Raw genomic sequence first — 21,817 nt, 5'->3', positions numbered from 1 at the left:
ACTGCCTATGTGATTTAGGAACTTAAGTCCTTTTGGCTTCTCCTTCAACTAAGCCATTTAGGTTGAAAACAGAAACGCATCTGGAAAGTCAGCTGTAGAGCTAGTGCAGTACAGCACCAGAGCAAATGTCTGCAAGACGAAGACAGCCACTGACCTCCAAATCCATCTGCTTTGTGGTTCATGAACGTGCTTTACAGTCTTCGCAGCCAGGTTCTGCCAGAAGATCCAAATCTGATGAGGTCTTTACAGTCCTCGCAGCCAGAGGTCCAAATCTGATGCTCTTGCTACCTTGCCATTTGCCTCAGCCTTTCATTCTTTCAGCTTGAAAGAAAGAGGGTCCAGATCCAAAGACACTATTGTTACTATCATCTTAGATAATCTGTGAGGTAGGAGCAGTGCAATACTTATCCCAGGAAATTTATTGCTAAAGGAATTTAACAGCTGTACAAATTGCTAGCCATTGATGATGCATGAAAGAAAAGACCCACGTATCATAAGCATGAGCGACACGCTCTCCCTCTCTTTTACTCCCCCACTGATATATTAAACCTACAAAAATTCAGAGGGCAGCAGTGCAACCATTAATGTTGAAATTGCCAGGCTGGTGTCTAATGTAAATGAAACTCCATTGATTTAGTGTTACTCAACATACCTCTCCTGCCTGTTCATCTTCTGCAGTCTGATCAAAATCCTTCCTTCCAGGTAGCAATGGCCTCGTGCCCTATATAAGCACAGAAAATAATGTCATCACAAGCCTTAATGATGAAGGTAGTTACAGGACAAAAGCCCCTGCGGCAAGTTGGGTATTGGGTCATTGTTCCTGCTAATGTCATGGTGCCATTTCTCACTATTTTTAGAGTTGTTCTCTTTGTACAGCAAATTTCTCATGTAGTTACTTAAAAATACAGAAGATTTTGTCTTCACTGGACTTAGCAGCAAAAGACCATCTTCTTCTGACTTCTGCAAATTAGATAAACCTGTAAAAGCTGAAGAGATTGATAAAAACTTACATTTAAACTTTGAAAAAACGAGACTCTTGCCCTAATCTGCTGTTAACCCTCAATGTGGTGACAGGCTAAGCACAAAGAGCTTGCAGAAAATGTTGCAGGTACCTAAATTATCGATTCACAGTTTCAGAAGTAACTCAGGGATTCAGTAAAACAACATGGACTTAGTTCCTAAATTATTTATGTGGCTTTGGAACTATTAGCACAGATTCAAACTTCTCCACATTTTGAGGAAAGAGATATGGAACAATGCATTAGGAACTCTTCATCCTCTCACGCTAACAGTGTTCCAGATCACATATCCAAGCTCTTTTATTATTATTATTATTATTATTATCTACTTTGTGTATTGTTGTTGTTCCACACACCTTAGTATGAATTGAAACTCTTTGCCTTTGGCTGCCAAAAGCCCAGAAGATGCACCTGTAAACTCAGTTTGCCATCTAAATAAGCAAGGCAGAGAGCAGTTATTATTCCCACGTTACTGTCAGGGAAATAGAACATAGAATGATTAACTGACCAGCCCAGGGTCACAAAAGGAGTTCCTAGCATAGGTAGGATCTCAGCCTAGATTTTTGAAGTCTCTGCCCAACACTTTAGCCACCCGTTCACTTGCTCTTTTTTTTTTTTTTTTTTTTAAGTACCCTGTCATTATTTCTGTGAAGAAAATTATGCAACTCCTCCAGCAGCCAGTACTGTGTAATTCAGCTTGTCTGAAAGGGAATATGAAATGGCAGTTTCAAAAAAAAATTAACCCTCCTGCCACACAATCTGGCAGCCTTGTCAAAACGTCTCATTTTTTATCTTCTTTTCCTCCAGTGGGTATTTAATTTCCCTCTATATTCTCAGAATACTGGCTGGGGCTTTATCTGCATTACGCTACAAAACCTTCACAGGAGTCTCCGGGGCCTCGTGGAGGACACACTGTGAAGATGAGGGACGTGATGGTTTCTAGTCCTTCGTTTATTTCTATGCCAGGTGTTGAGCTGGTGTCCCTGGTTTGGGACATTGATTCTTTTGGTGGTGACCTCTGTAGGAGATGCCAAAGGAAGCAGGAGAACTGATGTAACAAGGGAATCTGATCAGAGCCCCTGGTTTCTGCCCCTCACAGCCAAAATCCTGCCCCAGACTTTTCAGGCTGATGCTGTTGCAGCATATCAGCTCAAGGCAAGCTGACGTGAGCTGTCCACCACCATGTTCAGCCCTCTTTGACTTGTCAGACCAAATAATCCATTTTCAGATGGCTCAGGGGTGAGATACTGTGGCTCAGCTCTTCCATATCCATGTCTCAGGATCTACAGGGCTTTTGAGAGACTCCTTGTGCTGTTTATTCTTATTCTCATTACTAAGCAGTTTCTTCATTCATCAAAAAAAAAAACACAAAACAAAACCCACCCCCAAACCCCCCCACACACACACACTTTTATCAGCTGCACTTCTATCCCATGATGTTTCTGACAGCTCACCCAGGAACTGGGGGCAGGCTGTTTTATAAATTTGGGAGCTCAAAAGCGTACTTGGTGTTCCGGTGAATTCCATATCCATTGTAAGGAGGGGAAATTAATAGGAAGCTTTAGTTAATAGATACTTCAGATAAAAGTGTGAGTGCATCTGGTCACCATAGCAACGTGAAAGAGCCCGCAGGGAGAGGAAATGTCACTACGTCTGTGTCTGCGCCTTGACCTGCTGCAGTGCAAACAGCCCAAGTGCTGTGGATTTCACATGCGGAGGTGCACAAGCAGGTGTACAGCCCTGTGTACAGGTACACGCCACGCACACATACGTTCTGCTCACACTTTTAGCTGTTTGACATCTCCATGTCGTCAGCTATGCACACAGACACGCACAGGAAGCCTCACGTTAATATTAAAACGGACCACGTGCACCCAAACTCATTGCTGACAGCTATCTACATTTGAGAACGTGTTTTTTAGCTGTGAGCATAGGTGTGTATTCGCACCTGTGTGTGTGAAGGGGACACAGGAATAGTCTCAAATAGCTTCCAGCGCACACAGCCACCTCTGTTGTGGCACACAGAAAGCTGCACTTGCACAGTACACACACACTGGAGGTGGAAGGACACCTTTGCTCATTTTCTTTTACCCGTGAAGCTGCTCTGTCCCCGAGCACGTTGCACGCGTCGACGACACGCTCGCGTGCACGGTCAGACTTTGTGTGGGAATTCTGCCACGGACACTTTGGCTCTGGCTCAGGAGCACCGAGCACCTGCTGCTCCCGTTGACTTTAACAGCTGCTGGAGTGAAAATTAGGCCTGCGCTGTCTGTTATGCAAAAGCAGTTTCTTAGCAACAAAAATGATATTCGGTGTGAAGGCAACACGCATTAGCGGGATAATCCTAGGTAATTCCAGACAAGACCTAAATGGGTGGAAGGATGGACGGACTGAATAATAATAATGATAGACAGAGTAACAGCAATGGAAATAATGAGGCTAATCTTATTTCCCTGGAAAGAAGAAACAGCTATAAATAAGACACAACAGCAGAAACCTTGTGCCAATTCCCCATACAAAGATTAGAGCACCGTAAATCCAACTTCTGCCCTAAAAATAGGTTCTGGTAACTAAAGCTTTCCTAATCTGAACTATTGCGTTAGATATTTGTTCCTCGCTCCGTGTTGCCATTCAGGAATGTACGAAGTTGGACATCTTGTGCTACGGCAGGGATCAAGGGGAATTAACCCGTGTGTGGTGCTTGGGCGGGCAGCTCTGCTACCTCCAGACCAGTGTCTCCTCAGCAAACAAGCTGTATGCTTTAAAACACTACAATGATTTTTAAGAACGTAGCGGGCTGGCGCTGTACCATGCTGTGTAGCTGTTTTATTTTGGAGTTTGATCGCTTCGAGGAATTTATCAGAAATAAAACCCGCGATGAAACGTGTCCCTATTAATGTCACAGAACGCTTTTTAAAGCACTTCTGCTTGGCACAGCGACCTCGGGCTGCCCTGCCCCGGCTCCTTTTGCCACAGCCCAGGCCCTGCCCCGCTCCCCCAGCCCCCGGCCCCGTTTTGGGGCCGCTTTGGGGCCGGCCCGGCCGCCCCCCGCCCCTCCTCGCCCCTCCCCTCCCCGCCCCTTCCCGCCCTCGGCAGCCCAGCAGCGCGGGGGCCGCTGGGAAACGCTGCTCGGCCCCCCCGGGAACCCTAGGGAGGGGCTGTCCCTAGGGCCCGGCCGGACTACATTTCCCAAGGTGCCCCGCGCGGGGTCTCTGCGCCTCTCCTGGTATCCGGCCACCTCCCCCCTTCCCGCTGCCTGCCGGGAAATGCAGTCCAGCGGGGAGTTGCTCCCGCGGGGCTGGCAGGGTCCTTCAGGGGCGCGGGACTCCATTTCCCATCGTCCTCCTCCAGCCCCGCCGCCCGCCCCGCTCGGGCGCCATTTTGTTTCGCGTTCCAACCTAAGATGGCGGCCGGGCGAAGAGACTGAAGGTTGCTGCGGCGGGACGGGGGGCGGCCGGCGGGATGGCTTCGGCCCCGTAGCGGCTCCTTGTCCCCCGGGGGCCGCCCTCGCCCAGCGCCTGCCCCGGGCCGAGCTGGGGGCGCGGAGGAGCCGGTCCATGGCCAGGAGGTGGCCGGGGCGGTCGCCGCTGCGGTCGCCGCGGCCCCCGTCGCCATGGACCTGCGCACGGCCGTGTACAACGCGGCCCGCGATGGGAAGCTGAAGCTGCTGCAGAAGCTGCTGGGCAGCCGGAGCCGGGAGGAGCTGGAGGCGCTGACGGCGGGACCCGGAGGTGGAGACGGCCCCGGGGGTGGCAGCACCCCGCTGCTGATCGCCGCCCGCCACGGGCACCTGGAGGTGGTGGAGTACCTGCTGGATCACTGCGGGGCCCGCGTGGAGGAGGGCGGCTCCGTCAACTTCGACGGGGAGACCATCGAGGGGGCCCCTCCGCTATGGGCGGCTTCAGCGGCCGGGCACCTGGGGGTGGTGCGCAGCCTCCTGGATCACGGCGCCTCAGTGAACCAGACCACGCTGACCAACTCCACGCCGCTGCGGGCCGCTTGCTTTGATGGGCACCTGGAGATCGTGCGTTACTTGGTTGGGGAGCGCGGGGCCGACCTGGAAGTGGCTAACCGGCATGGACACACGTGTTTGATGATTTCTTGCTATAAAGGGCACCGGGAGATTGCACGGTACTTGCTGGAGAAAGGGGCTGATGTCAACCGCCGGAGCGTGAAGGGGAACACGGCCCTGCACGACTGTGCCGAGTCTGGCAGCCTGGAGATCCTGCAGCTGCTGCTCCGCTCCAAAGCTCGCATGGAGAAAGATGGTTACGGCATGACTCCGCTGCTAGCGGCCAGCGTCACCGGTCACACCAACATTGTGGAGTACCTCATCCAGGGAGGGCTGCAGCAGGAGGAAGAGGAGGTGGCAGGGAACCAAAACGGGACCTGTGCGTCAGGTGGGAGCCATCAGAGGTGCGGCAGTGCCGGTCGGGAAACTCCTCAGGGCTGCGAAGAAGAGGGGCGTGAGAGATGCTGCGCCTCAGCTTCCAGTCAGGATGAGCAGCAGGTTCCTAACGTGTTCTGCACTCGAGAGGCTGCTGTGGAAGCGCTAGAGTTGCTGGGTGCCACGTTTGTGGATAAGAAACGAGACCTTTTGGGAGCCCACAAGTACTGGCGAAGGGCGATGGAGCTGCGCTATGAGGGCGGGCAGTACCTGCCTAAACCCGAGCCCCGGCAGCTGGTGTTGGCATACGACTATTCGCGGGAAGTGAGCTCGCTGGAGGAACTGGAAGCCCTGATCACTGACCCAGATGAGATGCGCATGCAGGCGCTGCTGATCAGAGAGCGCATCCTGGGCCCTTCGCACCCAGACACTTCCTACTACATCCGTTACCGAGGGGCAGTCTATGCTGACTCGGGCAATTTCGAGCGCTGCATTAACCTGTGGAAGTACGCTCTGGACATGCAGCAAGGCAACCTGGAGCCTCTCAGCCCGATGACTGCCAGTAGTTTCCTTTCCTTTGCTGAGCTTTTCTCTTACGTGCTTCAGGACCGCTCCAAAGGCACTTTAGCGACCCACTTGGGCTTTTCTGATCTCATGGGAGTACTGAGCAAAGGCGTCCGGGAGGTGGAGAGGGCACTCGTGCACGGCAAGGACCCCGTAGTCGACTCGGCACAGTTCACCAAGACGCTGGCCATCATCCTCCACCTGGTTTTCCTGCTGGAGAAGGTGGAGTGCACCCCAGAGCAGGAACACCAGAAGCGCCAGACCATCTACCGCCTGCTGAAGTGCAGCCCCCGGGCCAAGAACGGCTTCACGCCGTTGCATATGGCTGTGGACAAAGATACCACGACGGTGGGACGTTACCCAGTGGGCAAGTTCCCCTCGCTGCACGTCGTGAACTTGCTTCTGGAGTGCGGGGCTGACCCGGACAGCCGCGACTACGACAACAACACCCCGCTGCACGTCGCTGCCCGCAACAACTGCCCGCTGATCATGAGTGCCCTGATGGAGGCTGGAGCCCACATGGACGCCACCAATGCCTTCAAGCAGACTGCTTACGAGCTGCTGGATGAGAAGCTGCTCACCAAGAGCATGATGCAGCCCTTCAACTACATCACCCTCCAGTGCCTTGCTGCTCGCGCCCTGGACAAGCACAAGATTCCCTACAAGGGTTTCATCCCCGAGGAACTGGAAGCCTTCATTGAACTGCACTAGGCTGGGCGAGCTGAAGCCCCCAGCCTTTCCCCTCACCTGTTTCACCCCGAAGAGGTCGAGCAGCCTGAGATCTCGGGCCATCCTTGTCAGGATGCTGAAGGCCATCGACGCATCCTCCGCTGTCACCGTCAGGCTGGCGCGTGCAGGGGTAGGGGAGGAGCAGGCTCGAGCTCGTGGCTGTCCCTCAGTGTTGGCATCTTCAGGTACTAGATACCTCCAGTGCACTGCACCCAGAGGAGGCTGCAGCCCCTGCCCTTTCCCCTACCGACCGTCTTGCCCTGAGAAGGAAGGAAAATGGAGATCCCTGGGACCTGCTGCCTCTGCCGTTAGTGCTGGATTAACACAGCGTTAAGCTTTGGAGCAGCTACACATCACATACGTGCTCTAGCCCCTCCCATCCCAAATACTGAGTAGCTAGGAATGCCAGTGAGGAGTAAAATCCCTCCCAACTAATTCTTTCCCCACTCCCTTCTCAGATTTGGTGCAGTAAAAGTCTAACGGCCGCGTGGCTCGTTCCCTGCTGAGGTAGTTGCCTTGCATGACAGTAGGGCTGGGTATGCTGAGGGCTTTTTTTTTCTCCCTCTTGGTTGGCCATGTAGCAAGTGGTGTTAAAGGCCTAATATGTCAACGATTGTGCATAAACCTGGGTTATTTTTTCTCTTTTAGAGCCAGGCCCTATCTATGCTGCAAGACTACTTCCATCCTGTAAGATGTAGTAAGGTCAGTTCTGGTTATACAGTCACATTGCTAGATAACTGCTTTCTACGAACGGGGAGGAAAAACCATGACCTTAGAAAACTGGTGTGGAGTTCAGGCTCTTGTCTTGCCCACCCTGCATGTGTTAACTCCCCCGGGTGGGGTCCTTCAGCCCCAGAGCCCAGCAGGTGCTCACGGTGAGCTGTGCAGAGTGGGTGTTGCCAGGGTTCAGAGCCAAAGCCGTGCGCTTTGAACCGTCGGTGAGGGGGTGCTCGTGGGCACCCTGCTAGGACAGGAGGTACCTGTAGGGAGGGAGGTGCTGGGGGGGTTATTAAAGCAAGGGAGTGTGGGGTGTTTGCATGAGGGTGGTCTGGAGGAGGAAGGAAGATGGAAATGCAAGTTACAGGGGCCTCCTGAGGTTGTTGGTGTCAGCCCAGGGGGCTCTGGCAGTTATCCCATTCTGAGACCTCTCCATGGGGGGGTTCTTAGCGTCTGTTTTTGGCTTCTGACTCTTTGTAACTTCACTGAGCATGGTGCTACTTCAGGGGTTGAATTTGGACTCTCATTTGGCTTCTGTTCAGCCAAGCTCCCTTCTCTAATTGGAATCCACACACAACTTGGTTTTTCTCTTTAAATTCGTAGTCTCAGCGTAGGTATTTGCCTCCGTTAGCAGAACCCTTCTCGGTGGTAAACAGCAGTGGTAAACACGAGGCTGTTCCAGCAGTTTATCTTGCAGGGGGAGGGACTGGGCTTTGGCACCCCGTGGCTCATATTTTGGCCCCGGGCAGGATGGAAAGCACGGTGGAGGGTGAAGCAGCTGCCTCAGAGCTTTGGGAAAGGGCAAGATGGGGAGTGCAGAACCCTGATCAACAACCATGCACTATATGCTTCTGAAGCTTCTCTACGTGTATTTATACGCCAGCGTATCCATAAGCCTCAATAATCCAGTGCTCTCTGCCCTTACAGATCCCGTAGATCTGCCGTTACATTTTGCAGTGTTAACTATAACTTTTATTTATAAAGCGAGGAGGTTTAACTTTTACTGAGATGTAAAGTGCAGACATAGTTTAGCTGCATTCTATTTTTTTTTTTCTCCCTCATTTTGGCTGAAACGATCTAAACTGCAGGAATGGAATTTGTTAATTTGTGAGCTGATGAGCGCTCTTAACTTTAAATAATAATAAAAAAAAAAATGGCTGCTAGAATGCAAGTGCCTTGGACTTCTTGCTGGTAAGCCTCTCTTTTCAGCTCTCGCTTGTTTCCTAGGGATGGTGCCCTCGTGGATATGGTAATACTGGGCGTTTGTGATCAGTGGGCTTGATTGTTTCATTTCACCTGAATTTCCTCATGGGAAGAGCTAATCCGTGCTGCAGCTGTAACATTTCCCCTGAAAAAGGGTAACAGTGACACCGAAAGGACACCTTTCCTGACATACTTTGCTTTATCTTTTGATGTAAATGAAGCAGTGGGAAGGGATGATTTTGTTAGCTGAGCAATTATCCTGGACAAAGAATGGGGTTTCATCACTGAGGGCTACAGATCCTCCTGCAGCACGCTTCTCTCCAGGAGCCGTTCTGTGCACTTCCATGACTGAAATGTCTGCCTTTTGTTTGTTCTGCAGCCCAGGAGGTGCTCTTCTCTCTTCTAATATACCCAAATCCCTTACCTGTGGTCACTTCTTGACAAAGCAGTCTGAAAAAAAGGTTTCTTTAGAAATGCAGAACGGGGCAGAAAGTCACCCAGGGCTTTCCTGGAGCCATTGCTGGTGCCTTTCTATCTCGGAAGCTCTCTGGAGCCTGCTAATGACATCTGATCGGTGTTTAAAAGTGGCCTCGAGCATCAGGATAGGGGCACCACATCAGCGTTTCTCAGGTTCACAGAGAAACTGGGCAAGAATCAGAGGGTCACAAGCACGCGTGCGTTCTGGTGGAAACCAGGCCTGGGTGGCAAAGCTCCCTGTGCAGGGCGAGCAGCAGCAAAGAGGGCCCTGAACACGTGGGATGAGCAAAGCTGCGGCTGAAAAGGGCTGTGGCTCTTAGGTGGAAGCTGTTCCCAGTAACCCGTGAGCCTCTTGGCCCTCCGTGCACAGTAAGCTTAAGAAAAACAGCACCCAAACAATCCTGCAGTGTCCCACGCTCTGCTGCTGTGTCTTTCTCTGTTTCTCCCATCGTGGCAAACTCGGCGTGACTGCCACGGTTGTGTACGAGCCAGAGCAGCTTCCAGCTGACCAGGTTTGCATGACATTTATTTATAGAAGGCAGGATGGCTGGGGAAGGAGGGAGGTAAATGTTTCCTCCCAAAGGCTGCACAGCAACTGCAGCGTGCTGGGAGGTGCGGTAACACAACACCTATTCAAACAAAGGTGACGGAGAGAAGAGAAAATAGGAGCTTTCTTTCCTCATGCTTAGAAGGAACCCGGTCACTTGGAGGCTCCTGACAGGCTCTATAAAGCATAAATGAGTTAATCCATTGTCACCGGGCCCTTTGGTGTTACAAGCCAACCTGTTTCAAAGCTGGAAGCCAGCAGCCGGTGGCAGCTTGTAGTGCTACGGGTAGAAAGAGTTTGGGGTGGGCAGAGCCAGAGAGGAAGGGTGAGAACTGGATGGTCTTTAGGTTAATGGTGCTGCCTGAGAGGGCGTTAAATCACCCCAACAGCCTTTTCTCTGAGGACTTGGTAACGTTTTCCTTAAGCAGTTTTTGGTCCCAAAGATTGGGTGGCTCTTGGACAAAGACTGGAACCCAGAATGAGGCGCTGGGAGAGCCCTGCTGGGGGACATGAACATGCAAACAGCCACAGGAATACCAGGAACGGATCCCATCCCCTGCATCCCTTCCTTTGGCTCTCCTTATCAGAGACCTGGTAGCTCTCTGGCTCTTCCCAGGTGAGGAGCGGGGTGAGCTGCCCTGCAGCTCGCAGAGCCCCCGGAGCGGTGGCTGCTGTTGCCTTGGCTCTGCTCCCTGAGGCAGCAGTCCCATTCCCAGACGCCTGGTGGCTTTGGGCTGACCTCTGCTGACAGACCAGGCAAATCGCCACGGCAGAGCGAGGGCTCTGCCATTCAGCCTCGGATCCCTTCCTGGTGTTCAAAGCTCAGGGGCAGCCTGTATCCTACAGCCAGGGCCTGGGGCCTGCAGAACATCTCCCCCATCACCGGCCTTTCCCCATTCCTGTTCACCTCTTTTGGTTCAGAGTCCACCTTTTCCCTCAAAGGTGGCAACAAATGGATGGGGTAATCTCGGTAGGGGACATTTCTCTGTAAACAGCCGCTCTGACAGGCCCTGATCCTGTCTCTGACCTCTTACAAACAGGTAAGAGTGGAGAACACACTGCTGCCCCCAGACATCCTCCAAAATTCCCCCCTCTCTGTGCTGCCTTCATCAAGTAATTGCTTTTCCAAAGCTTTACTGCGAAGATTCTTGCTCAGCCTCGTGCCTGGTGTGTTATCTCAGCCCTTTGGGTTGTTTTAAATACAGAAATATTGTCCTTAAACCACGCCTCCAGGGGCACACGGGAATTATTCCACAAACACAAAGCTTCTCTCTGCAGTTTCGGAGGGGAACTGAGAGCAGTGATCTTTTGGTTCCTCAGCCCAGGGGCCTGCAGCCTCTCACACGTTTTTGAAGCCAGTTTTGTGCAGCTTCCCAGGCTGGGACAGGGTGGGGGAAATGGCACTGCTGCAAGGAGAGCACGCCGTGCACACGAAGTAAGCATTGGTACAAAGGGCCAGCAGCATTCCGCGCTACCAGGAGCAGAGAGGACTGCCAGAAGAACACCCCGTGGTGCTGAGCACCATGACTGGAGGCCACGGTGACTCCCCAAAGCATCCCCTGAAGGTTTTTTCCTCAAATCACTTGGTCAGCACCTGGCTATGAAGCAGAGCCCAGCTGTGCCATCTCCCCGCCCCCTCCACTCCAGAGGTACGACTGTGCCGAGCCCTTTTCCAGCCATCCCCAACTGCCCCTTTCCTAGTTCTACAGGAAAGAACTGGAGAAACACAAATCAATTAAAATTTATTTCTAAAACCTCCCAGTAACCCTCAGAAAATCAGGAAAATAGTTTTCTAAGTTAGTTGAAAATAAGCACATGGATGGTAGTCCCAGGAGAGTGCACCCTCTTTTGTCCAGTGCAACAGAAGGTGGTTTTCTCCTGTGCTCCCAGAAACAGCACCTTTTACCCCCAGTTCCAGCAGAATTAATATAATCTAGGGTTTGAAATGAAATGTGAATGTCTCTGGCCCTGGCTGACCTCCTGCATCTCTGATCAAGAGTTCTCCGTGGATTCTTTCTCACCGTCCTGCGGGGCTGCTGCGGCAGTTTCCACCTGCATGGTGTTGTGGTTCCCAATCTGAACCATTCGAGCGTGCTGGATGATGATGGGCTGGGCACCCCCGGCCTCTGGCATGGCGTTGTGGGAGCCTGACGGGAGATGAAACGGTTGGGAAGGAGAGGGGCCCAGCTGGGCAGCCTGGTGAGGAGCTGGGGGAGGCGGGTACGTGGCAGCAGGGGGACAGGACGTGGCCCAAGGGGGACAGCACTGCTGGGGCAACTGGTGAGGCACGAACTGTCCCAGCTGCTGCCACGGTGTTTCTGACAGAGGCACCTGGGGAAAGGAGCCGAGGTTCAGGGCACCCAAGTTCTGCAGGGTTTGGCAGTGATCCTTAAACAGCTGTTGTCTCCTTTTGTGCTCTCGGACTTGCTGTATCTGGCACCACATGGCTTTCCTCTCGTTGATCTTGCTGGTGGTGAAGGTGTTCTTCACTACCCTGGCAAACCCGAGGGAGTTCTCATCCAAGGGCACCAGCACGCTGAGGATGCTGGGGATCTCGCTGCGCTCCAGGGGGTTCTCCTTGGGTACAAAAGGGATGACCGAGTTGTGCTTGGATGGTCGCTGGATGGACTCCATCAGAGCTGAGTTTGTTTCAAACATGCACAGGTGGCACAGGAAGTTCCTGGTCAGCAGGAGGATGATGAAAGCTGAGTTCTCCAAAGCATCCTGAAAGCAGGTCAGGCGGCCGTGTCCTGCCACGAGGAAGTCCTCGCAGAACGTAGCACCGTTGGGAACCCCCATGCTCTCCAGCAGGTTCTTCACCCGACAGGCAACGTGCTCGTCTTCCCCAGCATGCAGAATAACAAAAGTGAAGAACTTTCTCTCTCCACTGTCTGGCTCTGCTGCCGATGCTGCTTTGGCAGTTTGGAAAGGAGGAGGGCAGGCTGGAGAAGGGGGTGAGTGGAAGGGAGAAGGATGTGGTAAGCTGTAAGGGGTAGCGTAAAGAGGAGGGGAAGGGGTTGAAGAGGAGTAGGTATGAGGAGGAAAAGAACTGGCTGAAGTGGAAGCAGGTGCAGAGCTGGAAGTGCTCACTGGAACAGAGGAGTCCTTTGTGGGCACACAGGCAGGACCAACGTCCACTGTGGGTCTTGAATCAGGAAGACTTGCAGATAGTTCTTGCTTTTGGTCTCTGCTTTCTTTTGGTGCTGGCGGCTCTGCTGGCGCTATGCTGGAAACGTCGCTGGTTTCAACGGGTTGGCTGCCAGCACCTAGCGTGGGCAGCGGTGTTTCAGGAATGGGGAGAGATGGATGGCAGGAACTGACCTGCACAGCCGCCTCCTCCTGGGGGACCTGGGCATTTGTGTCCAGCCCGGGATGAGCGCTGGAGCTGCTTCCCCAGCCCGTTTCCTGCAGGCTGTGGCTCTGCCTGCCTTCAGCAGGCTGCCTCACGCTGCTGCTGTCCTTGTCACACAGCCGGCTGGGCTCACGGGAAGGAGGCTGCATGCAAAAAACAGCTGTGGGCGATTCACTGATCTGGAGATTGGTCAGAGAAGCAGAGCTCAGTGAGGAGTGCAAGGTCCTTGGGCCTGAGAGGTCTGAGGCAGCTCTAATCTGCACCGGGGAGCTTTTTGCCATGCTGTTTGGGATGGTCTTCTGGAGAAATCCTGTGCTCACATCAGATCTCAGTGTCTGAAACTTGCTGTCGCAACCCCCAGTGCTGATAGCTGGGCCAAATTTTTCCTGCTCCCCAGCCAGGACGCTGTTTTGTGAATCCCTCTGAGCATCCCTGCTGGCACTGCAGGCTGTGGTGGCAGCCTGGTCAGCTCTGACCACAGCTTCGTGACTGCACAGTTCTTCCTTTGCCAGCAGCGAGTAGATCTGTGCCAGAAGTGCCATGGCTCCTGCATCCAGCTGGGGGGGCTGCAAATTCTCCCCATCTTTCTGCAGTCCTGCAGGGCCCAGTTTGGTCTGGTGGATATACAAGGCTGCCCGGTCATCTCCTAGGGCATTCAGACAAATTCTTGCCTCTGCTTCTTGTCCCAGAGTGAGCAGGACCATGGCTTGCAGTAGTGTGCTGCTGCGCCCAGATACCAAATGCTTCAGTTTATATTTGAGGCTAAGGAGTTTATCTGGTGGGATCTGGGATAGAATATTAAGAACGTCCTCAAAGCTTGGCTGGAACTTGATGCTCTGTGCCATCTCATCAGCTCGTGGCCCAGATGCTGGACTGAAGCAGCATGAATGGAAAAAGCATATTACAGCATTTAGAGCTCTGTGCTTTGTGATGTCCTGGTTGTACTTCATGTGCTGCACAAACAGGAGCTCTTTGCTGCTCAGGGACTCATCTCAGAACTGGGACGGCTGCGTCCTGAAGAAGGGGCCAGATGAACCTGTGGAAAGAACACAGCGCAACACGATCAGAAACAGCGAGGCGGGGAGCTCCCAGGCTCATCCTCACAGCTCTGACATTTTTGCATCCATTTAGTGCTTACAAATATACCAGCGCATGTGACGTGCTCCACGCATTGCTCCAACTCTGTTAAGCAAAGAACAAACTCTGCGCTTTCCTATCACGTTAGTTCTAGCTGTTTTCAAATAACTGCTAAACTCATAACCTGTGTGGGTACATCCAAGCACCCATCTCCTCCAGGGCAGTGGCTGATGCCAGGGGCATCACAGGCTCCTTGCAGCGGGCAGCTGGGGAATAAAGCGTGCCTGGAGGAACCCCTTCCAAACCACTCACTCCCTGCCAGGACGTTGATGGCCCGTAGCCCAACAAATCTGCTCTGAGGATATCTAATGTCACTGTGGACATTGACACGATCTCTGTCCACATCTAATCCCTGAGCTCCCTTAATGCACTCACCGGAGCCGGCTGAGCGGGGTGAAATGAATCGGCAGCACTGACGGTACCGGAGAGCAGCAGTGCTGGCAGCCCGAGGGATGCTCACGGAGGCTCCTCACAGCATGACAGACACGCTCCCTCTATTTAAAGGAAGCCGTGGTGTTTAAAAATAGCACCCAGCCGGGGAAAGTTTGTAATTTCAAGTTGTTTACATCTCCCCAAAATCCTCTAATTGCATAACGAGTGAGCTCAAGCCGAACCTGAGGAAGTGAACGGCGCCTTCAATGAAATGTCTGATTCTGTGAAGCGGAGGAAAGGGAGGAAAGGAGAGAAAGGCCGGGCACTCGAAACGGCAGACGGAGGACTTTGAAACCCGGCGGTGCCCTTCCGCTGTGACTCAGCGAGAGGCCCGGCTTTCACCCCAATTTCTGCCACCTCTCACCGTGCCCCCCAACCGCTTCACCCCACCGTGAGGGGCAGAGCCCCGGCGTGCCCCCGTTCCCGCGGAGCCCGGCACCTTTTTTTTTTTTTTTTTTTTTTACACCTTTTCCCCCCGTTTTGTTACCGCCCCCCTCGGCGGCGGGGATGGGGCCGGGGCCGGCCTACCTGCGGCGGGTCCTGCTCCGGCCTCCCCGGGGCCGCCTCGCCGCAAATCCCGGCCGGGCCTCGGCCTCGGCCTCCGGGTCTCGACCTCCGGGTTTCGGCCTCTCCTTGCCCAGCCCGGGCTGGGGCCGGGCCCTGGAAGCCCGCGAGGAAGCGGCGGGGCCCGGCCGGGGCGAGGCCTCAGGGCCGGGGCGGAGCGGGCCCAGGAGGGCCCGGGCTCCTGCAGCCACTCGGGTGCAGGCCCAGCCTCCCCCTGGAGGACTCGTGGAGATTTTAAAATGTTTAATGAAGTGTTTAAGCCAAGCTGGCGAGCCTGGGCACCGGTGTTTTCCTCTAGCGAGAGGCTGTCGGCATTGCAAAACGTTTGAGAGGAACCTGATACTGCAGGGTACAGGGACAGACAGCCCTACCAAAATCCTTTTCTTCCTGAATTTGAAGCAGATAGTAGACCCACTAAGAGCATTTGGGTTAAAATAATGAGAAGGGAGTTGTTAAACGCAAGCTTCCCACCCCCCGCTGCTAAGGGAAAGATCACGATGCTGCAGCTTTACAGACAGAGAAGAAACGCGTTTATTTGACAGCAGTTCAAGCTTTATTTTGAAGCCTCTTGCCATTACTCTAATCCTAGCAATGGTGCCATACCAGGACAAAATAAGTTGTATTACAGATGACAAGGTATTGTTTACTTGGAAAAAATAGTAGTATCTATCTCTATTTTAATGACTGAATATCTATAAACATGGCAGAATAACTCCTGGCAAAAGCTGCAAAATACATCACTGACAGAGGTATACACAGAGGATTCCTGAAATCACTTACATGACTAGGAAAGACAGTCCCACTGCAAACTGGCACCCTTAGGAGAAAAATCCCACCTTGCCAAGTGTTTCTTCTATGAAAAACCACCTGTCTTGCTGAGAAGTCTCTTTTGAGAAGCCTCTTGCTCCCAGCTGTTCCTGGTCTGCTGCAGGGCTCAGCTTCTCAGGAAGCACAACAGCCAGAAAGGAAGTAGTGTCTGTAGTGTGTAGTTTTAAACTTGTAGGAGGGAAACTCTACTAAAGGTCAAGTGCAGTATCCTCCTTAAAATCTCCACAGCTTGGATGAATTCATTAAAAACCCACCATTAAAACTAACTTGAGATCACTTCTCACCCAGAGTTAGCCACTCACACACAGCTGTGCTGACTTAAAAGTCCCAAGGACAGGCCCTCCAACTCCCCTTTCAGAGCAGCATGCTTAAAAAAAAAATAAAAATAAATCAAGATATGGAATCACCCCTGCTTGGTTATCAAGTCTCGCAAACTACATCTTACTGTACGCTCAGCCTGGGACAGGCACTCTTGGCATGATCAGCAGTTGGGTGCAAGATTAAAAGAACCAAGTCACATTCTAGCCAAGGGGCCTTGGCCAGAGAGGATGGAATTTTTCAGAGATCTTCCTTTGGTGCATTAGTTACTAGCTCCTTTGCAGCCAATGCAACCTCCATTTCCACTTCTATGTCTCTCTCTAGCTTCTCTTCTATCTTCTCTAGCACTTCACACACTTCCTCCAGAATTGTTTTTGCTCCCTTTGGCTCTTCAGGCATCTTAGCCACCTCCTCTGATGTAGCAGCCTTTTCCAAGGCAGGACATTTTATCTCAGTTGCATCTTTCTTCTCCTTTCTGCTATCCTCTTTCACTCTTGCCCTGAAGGGACCCACCAGCCAGTTAAGAGGGATGTTCTGAGTTACATACTGGAGCAGGTCATTTAGAGACCTCTGGGCTTCTACCACATAGTCCCGACTCTCAGCCAGGGTGGTGCTAGACAGGTCATGGAAGGACTTAGCACCGGAAAAAGAAGTGTGGAGCTTCCGGATATTTCGAGTGGCCTGACGCACAGCTTCTTGAATGTCGCTGGGGAGGCCATGGATGCTGACTTTCAGATTCTCATAAGCACGTTGTAGCTGCTGGGTGATGATATGCAGCATAGTTAAAGTCCGTGATTCTATCTGCTGGGAAAGAAATATAGCTCAACTACTATAGCAGATGAGATGCACACCATCCACAAGAGGCCTGATTACATACACCTGCATGGGTATACCTCTGCCTGGGAGGCTGTTTGAACTTGGGGTCCCTTGGGTTGGGTCAGGCTCCAGTCCACCCACAGCTGATGGAGCTTCTCTTGAGCATCCAGAAGCTTCTGGCCAACCTCCTTTTTCACAGATTCAATCTGATGGGAAAAATGAGATGAAGTTGGATTGCAAGCACATACAATCAGTGAAGCAGAAGCAGTCCTAAGCACTTCAGACAGTGAGAGGCCCAGAAGGGCATACAGCTGGGTGCAGGATGGAAGAAGCACCTACATCTGGCTATTACAGCAGGAAGACTACAGATGGAAGGAAAAGGGAAAAAAAAAAACATGTTGGTACCAAGTTTATTGCCAGCTGTAGTTGCGAGAGTGTGTTGTAGAGTCTTTGCTTAACATGCTGCAGCTTGTTCAGGGAGTGCTGGTAGGCTCTGTGGCGGACTTTGTTAGAGAGGGAACCCAGACGAACGAAGTAACTCTGCTGCTGTTTCTGCTCCTCCACAGAAGCCATACCAAATCCCTCAGCAGTGGCAAGTTTACCTGGAGGAAATAAGAACAGAGATGTAGCTGTGCTCCACTCCCCCAGCTGCAAAGAGCAGGGGAAAAAAAAAAAAAAAGAGGTAAGGGCTCCCATTGTAAGACACGAAGGCTGAAGCTTGCTGTATAAACACCAGGCGTTTGCAGTTGCTCAGATGTTAAAGGTAGGCTAGTCCCCACTCAGGGTTCTCTCCAGATAAACAGGCTTGACAGATAGGTTGAAGCAGAAACCCATAGATTTGTCTTGAGGCTAAAGGGCAAGAAGCAGCTAGCAAATGCTTGAACTCTGTCCTGTAGCATGTGGACAGTCAGTGTTGACAAAGCCAAGTTGATGACAAATTCAGAGCTACCTGCCTACTTCAGGTGACTTGCAGCATCAGGTGCTCTCTAGTCACATAGGAAAGGCTTTGCATTTACAACCGCCAGCCAACCATTTTCTCACCTAGTTCCTCTTGTGTCATGGGGAGGTAGTGATCCACCAGATCTTCTGATATGCCCAAGACAGATTCTACACCACCTGCCACTGCTTGGCCCACCGCCCTGGCTTTGCTTACACTGTTGTTCACCACTGTATTAGTGATATCCACACTCTCCTGGATGGCCTCTCTGCTCTGCTCAAGGGCTGTGTTTATTTTGCTAGTTATGGTGTTAAACGCAGCATCCAGGGCTGTATTGACCGTAGAAGTGACCACTGATTTGGTCTTCTCAACACCATCCTGAACAGCCACTTTAGTTAGATCCACTGCCTCTGTCACCTTGTTGGTCACCAGTTCCTTGGCCCCCTGGGCAGCCTCCACAGCATTGACAATAGTAGATGCCACTGCAGACTTGGTCAGCCCGACGCTCTCCTCCACGATGTGCTTACTCAGGTCCACAGCCTCCGTCACCTTGTTGGTCATGAGCTCCTTGGCACCCTGGGCAGCCTCCACAGCACTGGCAATAGTGGAAGCAACCGCAGACTTGGTCAGCCCAACGCTGTCCTCCACGATGTGTTTAGTGAGGTCTACTGCTTCAGTCACCTTGTTGGTCATGAGCTCCTTGGCCCCCTGGGCAGCCTCCACAGCATTGACAATCGTGGAAGCAACTGCAGACTTGGTCAGGCCAATGCTGTCCTCCACGATGTGCTTACTCAGGTCCACAGCCTCCGTCACCTTGTTGGTCATGAGCTCCTTGGCGCCCTGAGCAGCCTCCACAGCATTGACAATAGTAGATGCCACTGCAGACTTGGTCAGGCCAATGCTGTCCTCCACGATGTGCTTAGTGAGGTCTACTGCTTCAGTCACCTTGTTGGTCATGAGCTCCTTGGCACCCTGGGCGGCCTCCACAGCACTGCTAACACTGGAGGCCACCACTGACCTGGTCAGCTTAACGCTGTCCCCAACAACATTTTTTGTGAGATCCACAGCTTCAGTCACTTTATCAGCCACTGCTTCTTTCGCCTCACAGGCGGCATCCATGGCAGATATCACTTTGGTGGAAACCAGCTGCTTGGTGTCTGAGATTACCTACAACAGGAAGGGGCAAAGAGATTTATTTTTTTCCTGAAATAAGCCCTGAAGTAGCTTTTGCACGTGGCTAAACTGTGCTCGTGCTCTTGTAAATACAGGTGCATTTTCCCAGTGTCCCACAAGGCTGTGTTCATTCCCACATGCTGAAGACATATCCCCAGCCCTTATCAGCTAGCAACAAGTCCCCTAGCCCATACCTCACAAAGCAGTGCTGCTCGAGTTTATTTCCCCAAGCTCTACTTTACACATGAGTTCCAAAAAGCAAGAGAGCAAGCCACGGCTTCCCCAGGAAAAGCTTTTACTTTACCTTATCTGCTGGCTGTTGAAGGAAAGGCAAGTTCTCCTCCAGCTGATTCAATCCTTTACAAGCATATTCATTTACGAGTGCAACTAGACAAAAAAGAGAGGTACCAGTTTAGTCTTCAGTTCGGAAAGGGATTTTTGACCCTATAATGACCAACATGGGATACTTATGAACACAAAATCACTGCTCTGGGGTGCAGTGTGTGTGGGGTGTCTCATTAAGAAGTGAGCAAGCCTTTCAGTTCAAGCAGGTTCAGTCTCCATTTTGCCTTCCCAGCTTCCTAGCAATTGGCTGCTCCTCACTCCAGGTGCAGTACAGTCCTTGTCTCTGGTGAGCAGGACAGTTAAAGGGTTGGGATAAGAGACTGAGCAATATCCAGAAGGGACACTGATACTACCATATGGGATGTTGAAAGCTTGGAGTAGTGAAAGAAAGGCGAGGAGTTTTTCCTGACTCAAAGAACCCACAGACAGGAGGCCAGACTACTTCTGCTAGTAATATCACGTCCATCCAACTCAGTGGATTTATTGAGCAGCGGGGAATAGGGGATGACTCAGTGCTGTGATTAATGTGAACAGTGTGCTGAAGGAGATGGACGTCACCCGACAGGTCCCTGAAGCTCCCCTGCCACCTACTCCCTTCCATGCAGGGAGGGTCTCCCCAGCCTCCTTGCTTACTTTGTGGCTCGAGCTGGTTCAGTATGGGCTGTGCCCCACCGACCACACTCCCTACTGCAACAGCAGCCACAGTCTCAGCCACATTGCAGACGCCGCTGAGGCAAGGATGGGTCTCCTTGGTGTGGTTGTAGGCAGACGAGACCAGGTTGAATGCGGAATTGAGCAAGGGCAGGCTGGTCACCCGATTGACAGCGCTCTAAAACCAGAGAGAAACAAGTGACTGAGACCCAGCCTCAAGCTGAGGAGTGAATACAAGACATTAGAAGTTCCACAGCAACACCCAGTCCATCTCATCACCCTTTTTAAGTGCAGAGTTGAAGGGATTTGCCCAAAGACAAATCCTTGTCAGCAGCAAGCCAGGATTAGAAGTTGGAGCTGTACACTTGTCACTGCTGAGTCACTGGGTTTTAGCACTGTCAAGCCCAGATGTAGAAACAGGACTGATAACAGCTAACACTTCAGAATTATTTGCATTATTTGAGCCAGCCCTGGAATTTCTTCTTGAGCAAGAAAAGTTCGCTTCACTACTGTGTTTAGATTTAGCCACAGCTTCATTTGGTTAATTTTTCCTGCTACTCCCAGCGTGGTTTTGAGATGCTGACTCAAGTTAGCTAACCACCATAGCTGTCAGCAGGTATTTTAACTGCTGCATGTTTGAGTACCCCCCTGTCTGGCACCTACCTCTTGCTGCTGGTCCTCAGCCTCTGGCAGATTCTGCGTGGTCTTCTTTGATGCCATAGTGAAGTCAACTGCAGCTGAAATGTTAGAAGTAGTCACAGAGTACAACTTCAGTTTCCTCAAGTGAGCTACAGTCCTACCAAAACCATTGAAAAGCAGAGGGCAACAAAGTCAAGATCCAGCACAGTGCAGGAACTCCATGGAATCACTAATTTCTGTTACAAGAAAGTGAGGATATTTGGGAGGCTCTATAAAGTATGGTGTCCACATGCTTCTACAGGACAGCTGTACTCAGTCCCATCCCTCAATCCCCACACAGCTAGATATTTTAAACAAAGCAGCCGACTTATTTTCTTACTGGTAAGATTTGTCTTGCTTTGAAGATGTGGGGTCAGAAGTAGGTGAGAACTTCTGCAGAGGTAATGCATAACATTACAATGATACTCCTGGTTCAGCTTCCCACTGCATGGGCTCTTCACTGCCCAAGGACTGGAAGAAAGGAAAGCTGCACCCTGCAGACGCAGGTTTAGTGGCATAAGCTACATGACCATTGCCTCAGATGTGAGGGGTTACTGCTGTACTAAGCCCTGATGAAATCTAACTACCATAAGTTTTGAAATGAAAACTAAAATTACATAAGATGAACTCATTGTTCGTTTTAAATTCCATTATCGTTGAACTATTGAAGAAACAGCTGAGCTTTCCCAGTACTCTATTTTCATTTTAATTACTTATTTTAGAGAAGTCCCACCATGCCTCTTTATCATCACTACCAACTCCAGCAACAGAAGGTCTTGCAGCTCTGGAAGAGGTATGAAAATGTTTGAGTTTTCCTAAGACGGCAGGTCATGTTCTGCTGCTGTACTATTCTAATCATCTACTTCAAAGCTTGTGTCCACATCCAGCTGAGCTGCTAGGAGAACTACAGGGCAAGTCTCTCCTTTACTTCCCTTGATACTAA

The 21,817-nt window shown here is 51.6% G+C and overlaps 3 protein-coding genes across 3 annotated transcripts; 1 reads left to right on the top strand and 2 right to left on the bottom strand.

The window, feature by feature from the left end:
* Positions 1-4,422: 4,422 nt before the first annotated feature.
* Positions 4,423-8,597, top strand: FEM1A (fem-1 homolog A). Its single transcript, XM_032203575.1, has one exon. It carries the CDS (start codon positions 4,633-4,635, stop codon positions 6,679-6,681), a length of 2,049 nt encoding a protein of 682 aa, XP_032059466.1. The 5' UTR covers positions 4,423-4,632; the 3' UTR covers positions 6,682-8,597.
* Positions 8,598-11,404: 2,807 nt separating this feature from the next.
* Positions 11,405-14,892, bottom strand: TICAM1 (toll like receptor adaptor molecule 1). The gene is made up of 2 exons (XM_032203574.1): positions 14,508-14,892; positions 11,405-14,031 (listed from the first exon to the last, which is right to left on the bottom strand). Exon 2 carries the CDS (start codon positions 13,943-13,945, stop codon positions 11,636-11,638), a length of 2,310 nt encoding a protein of 769 aa, XP_032059465.1. The 5' UTR covers positions 13,946-14,031; positions 14,508-14,892; the 3' UTR covers positions 11,405-11,635.
* A 1,622-nt stretch (positions 14,893-16,514) lies between these two features.
* On the bottom strand, positions 16,515-20,916 carry LOC116499251 (perilipin-3-like). The gene is made up of 8 exons (XM_032203932.1): positions 20,854-20,916; positions 20,179-20,374; positions 19,505-19,587; positions 18,344-19,194; positions 18,132-18,229; positions 17,496-17,692; positions 17,168-17,296; positions 16,515-17,075 (listed from the first exon to the last, which is right to left on the bottom strand). Exons 1-8 carry the CDS (start codon positions 20,914-20,916, stop codon positions 16,515-16,517), a joined length of 2,178 nt encoding a protein of 725 aa, XP_032059823.1.
* Between the last annotated feature and the right edge of the window lie 901 nt (positions 20,917-21,817).

This window comes from Aythya fuligula, chromosome 26 (genome assembly GCF_009819795.1).
Source record: "Aythya fuligula isolate bAytFul2 chromosome 26, bAytFul2.pri, whole genome shotgun sequence".
In the NCBI taxonomy this organism is placed as follows: Eukaryota; Metazoa; Chordata; class Aves; order Anseriformes; family Anatidae; genus Aythya; species Aythya fuligula.
This window is presented reverse-complemented; position numbering and strand designations above follow the sequence as displayed.

Coding starts and splice junctions, on each gene's coding strand:
- FEM1A (XM_032203575.1), top strand. CDS start 4,633: ATGGACCTGCGCACGGCCGTGTACAACGCGGCCCGCGATGGGAAGCTG.
- LOC116499251 (XM_032203932.1), bottom strand. CDS start 20,916: ATGGCATCAAAGAAGACCACGCAGAATCTGCCAGAGGCTGAGGACCAG. Junction 20,375..20,853: donor ACCAGCAGCAAGAGGTAGGT/GCCAGACAGGGG, acceptor CTCTGGTTTTAG/AGCGCTGTCAATCGGGTGAC. Junction 17,076..17,167: donor AAACAGCCTCCCAGGCAGAG/GTATACCCATGC, acceptor CTTTCCCAGCAG/ATAGAATCACGGACTTTAAC.
- TICAM1 (XM_032203574.1), bottom strand. CDS start 13,945: ATGAAGTACAACCAGGACATCACAAAGCACAGAGCTCTAAATGCTGTA.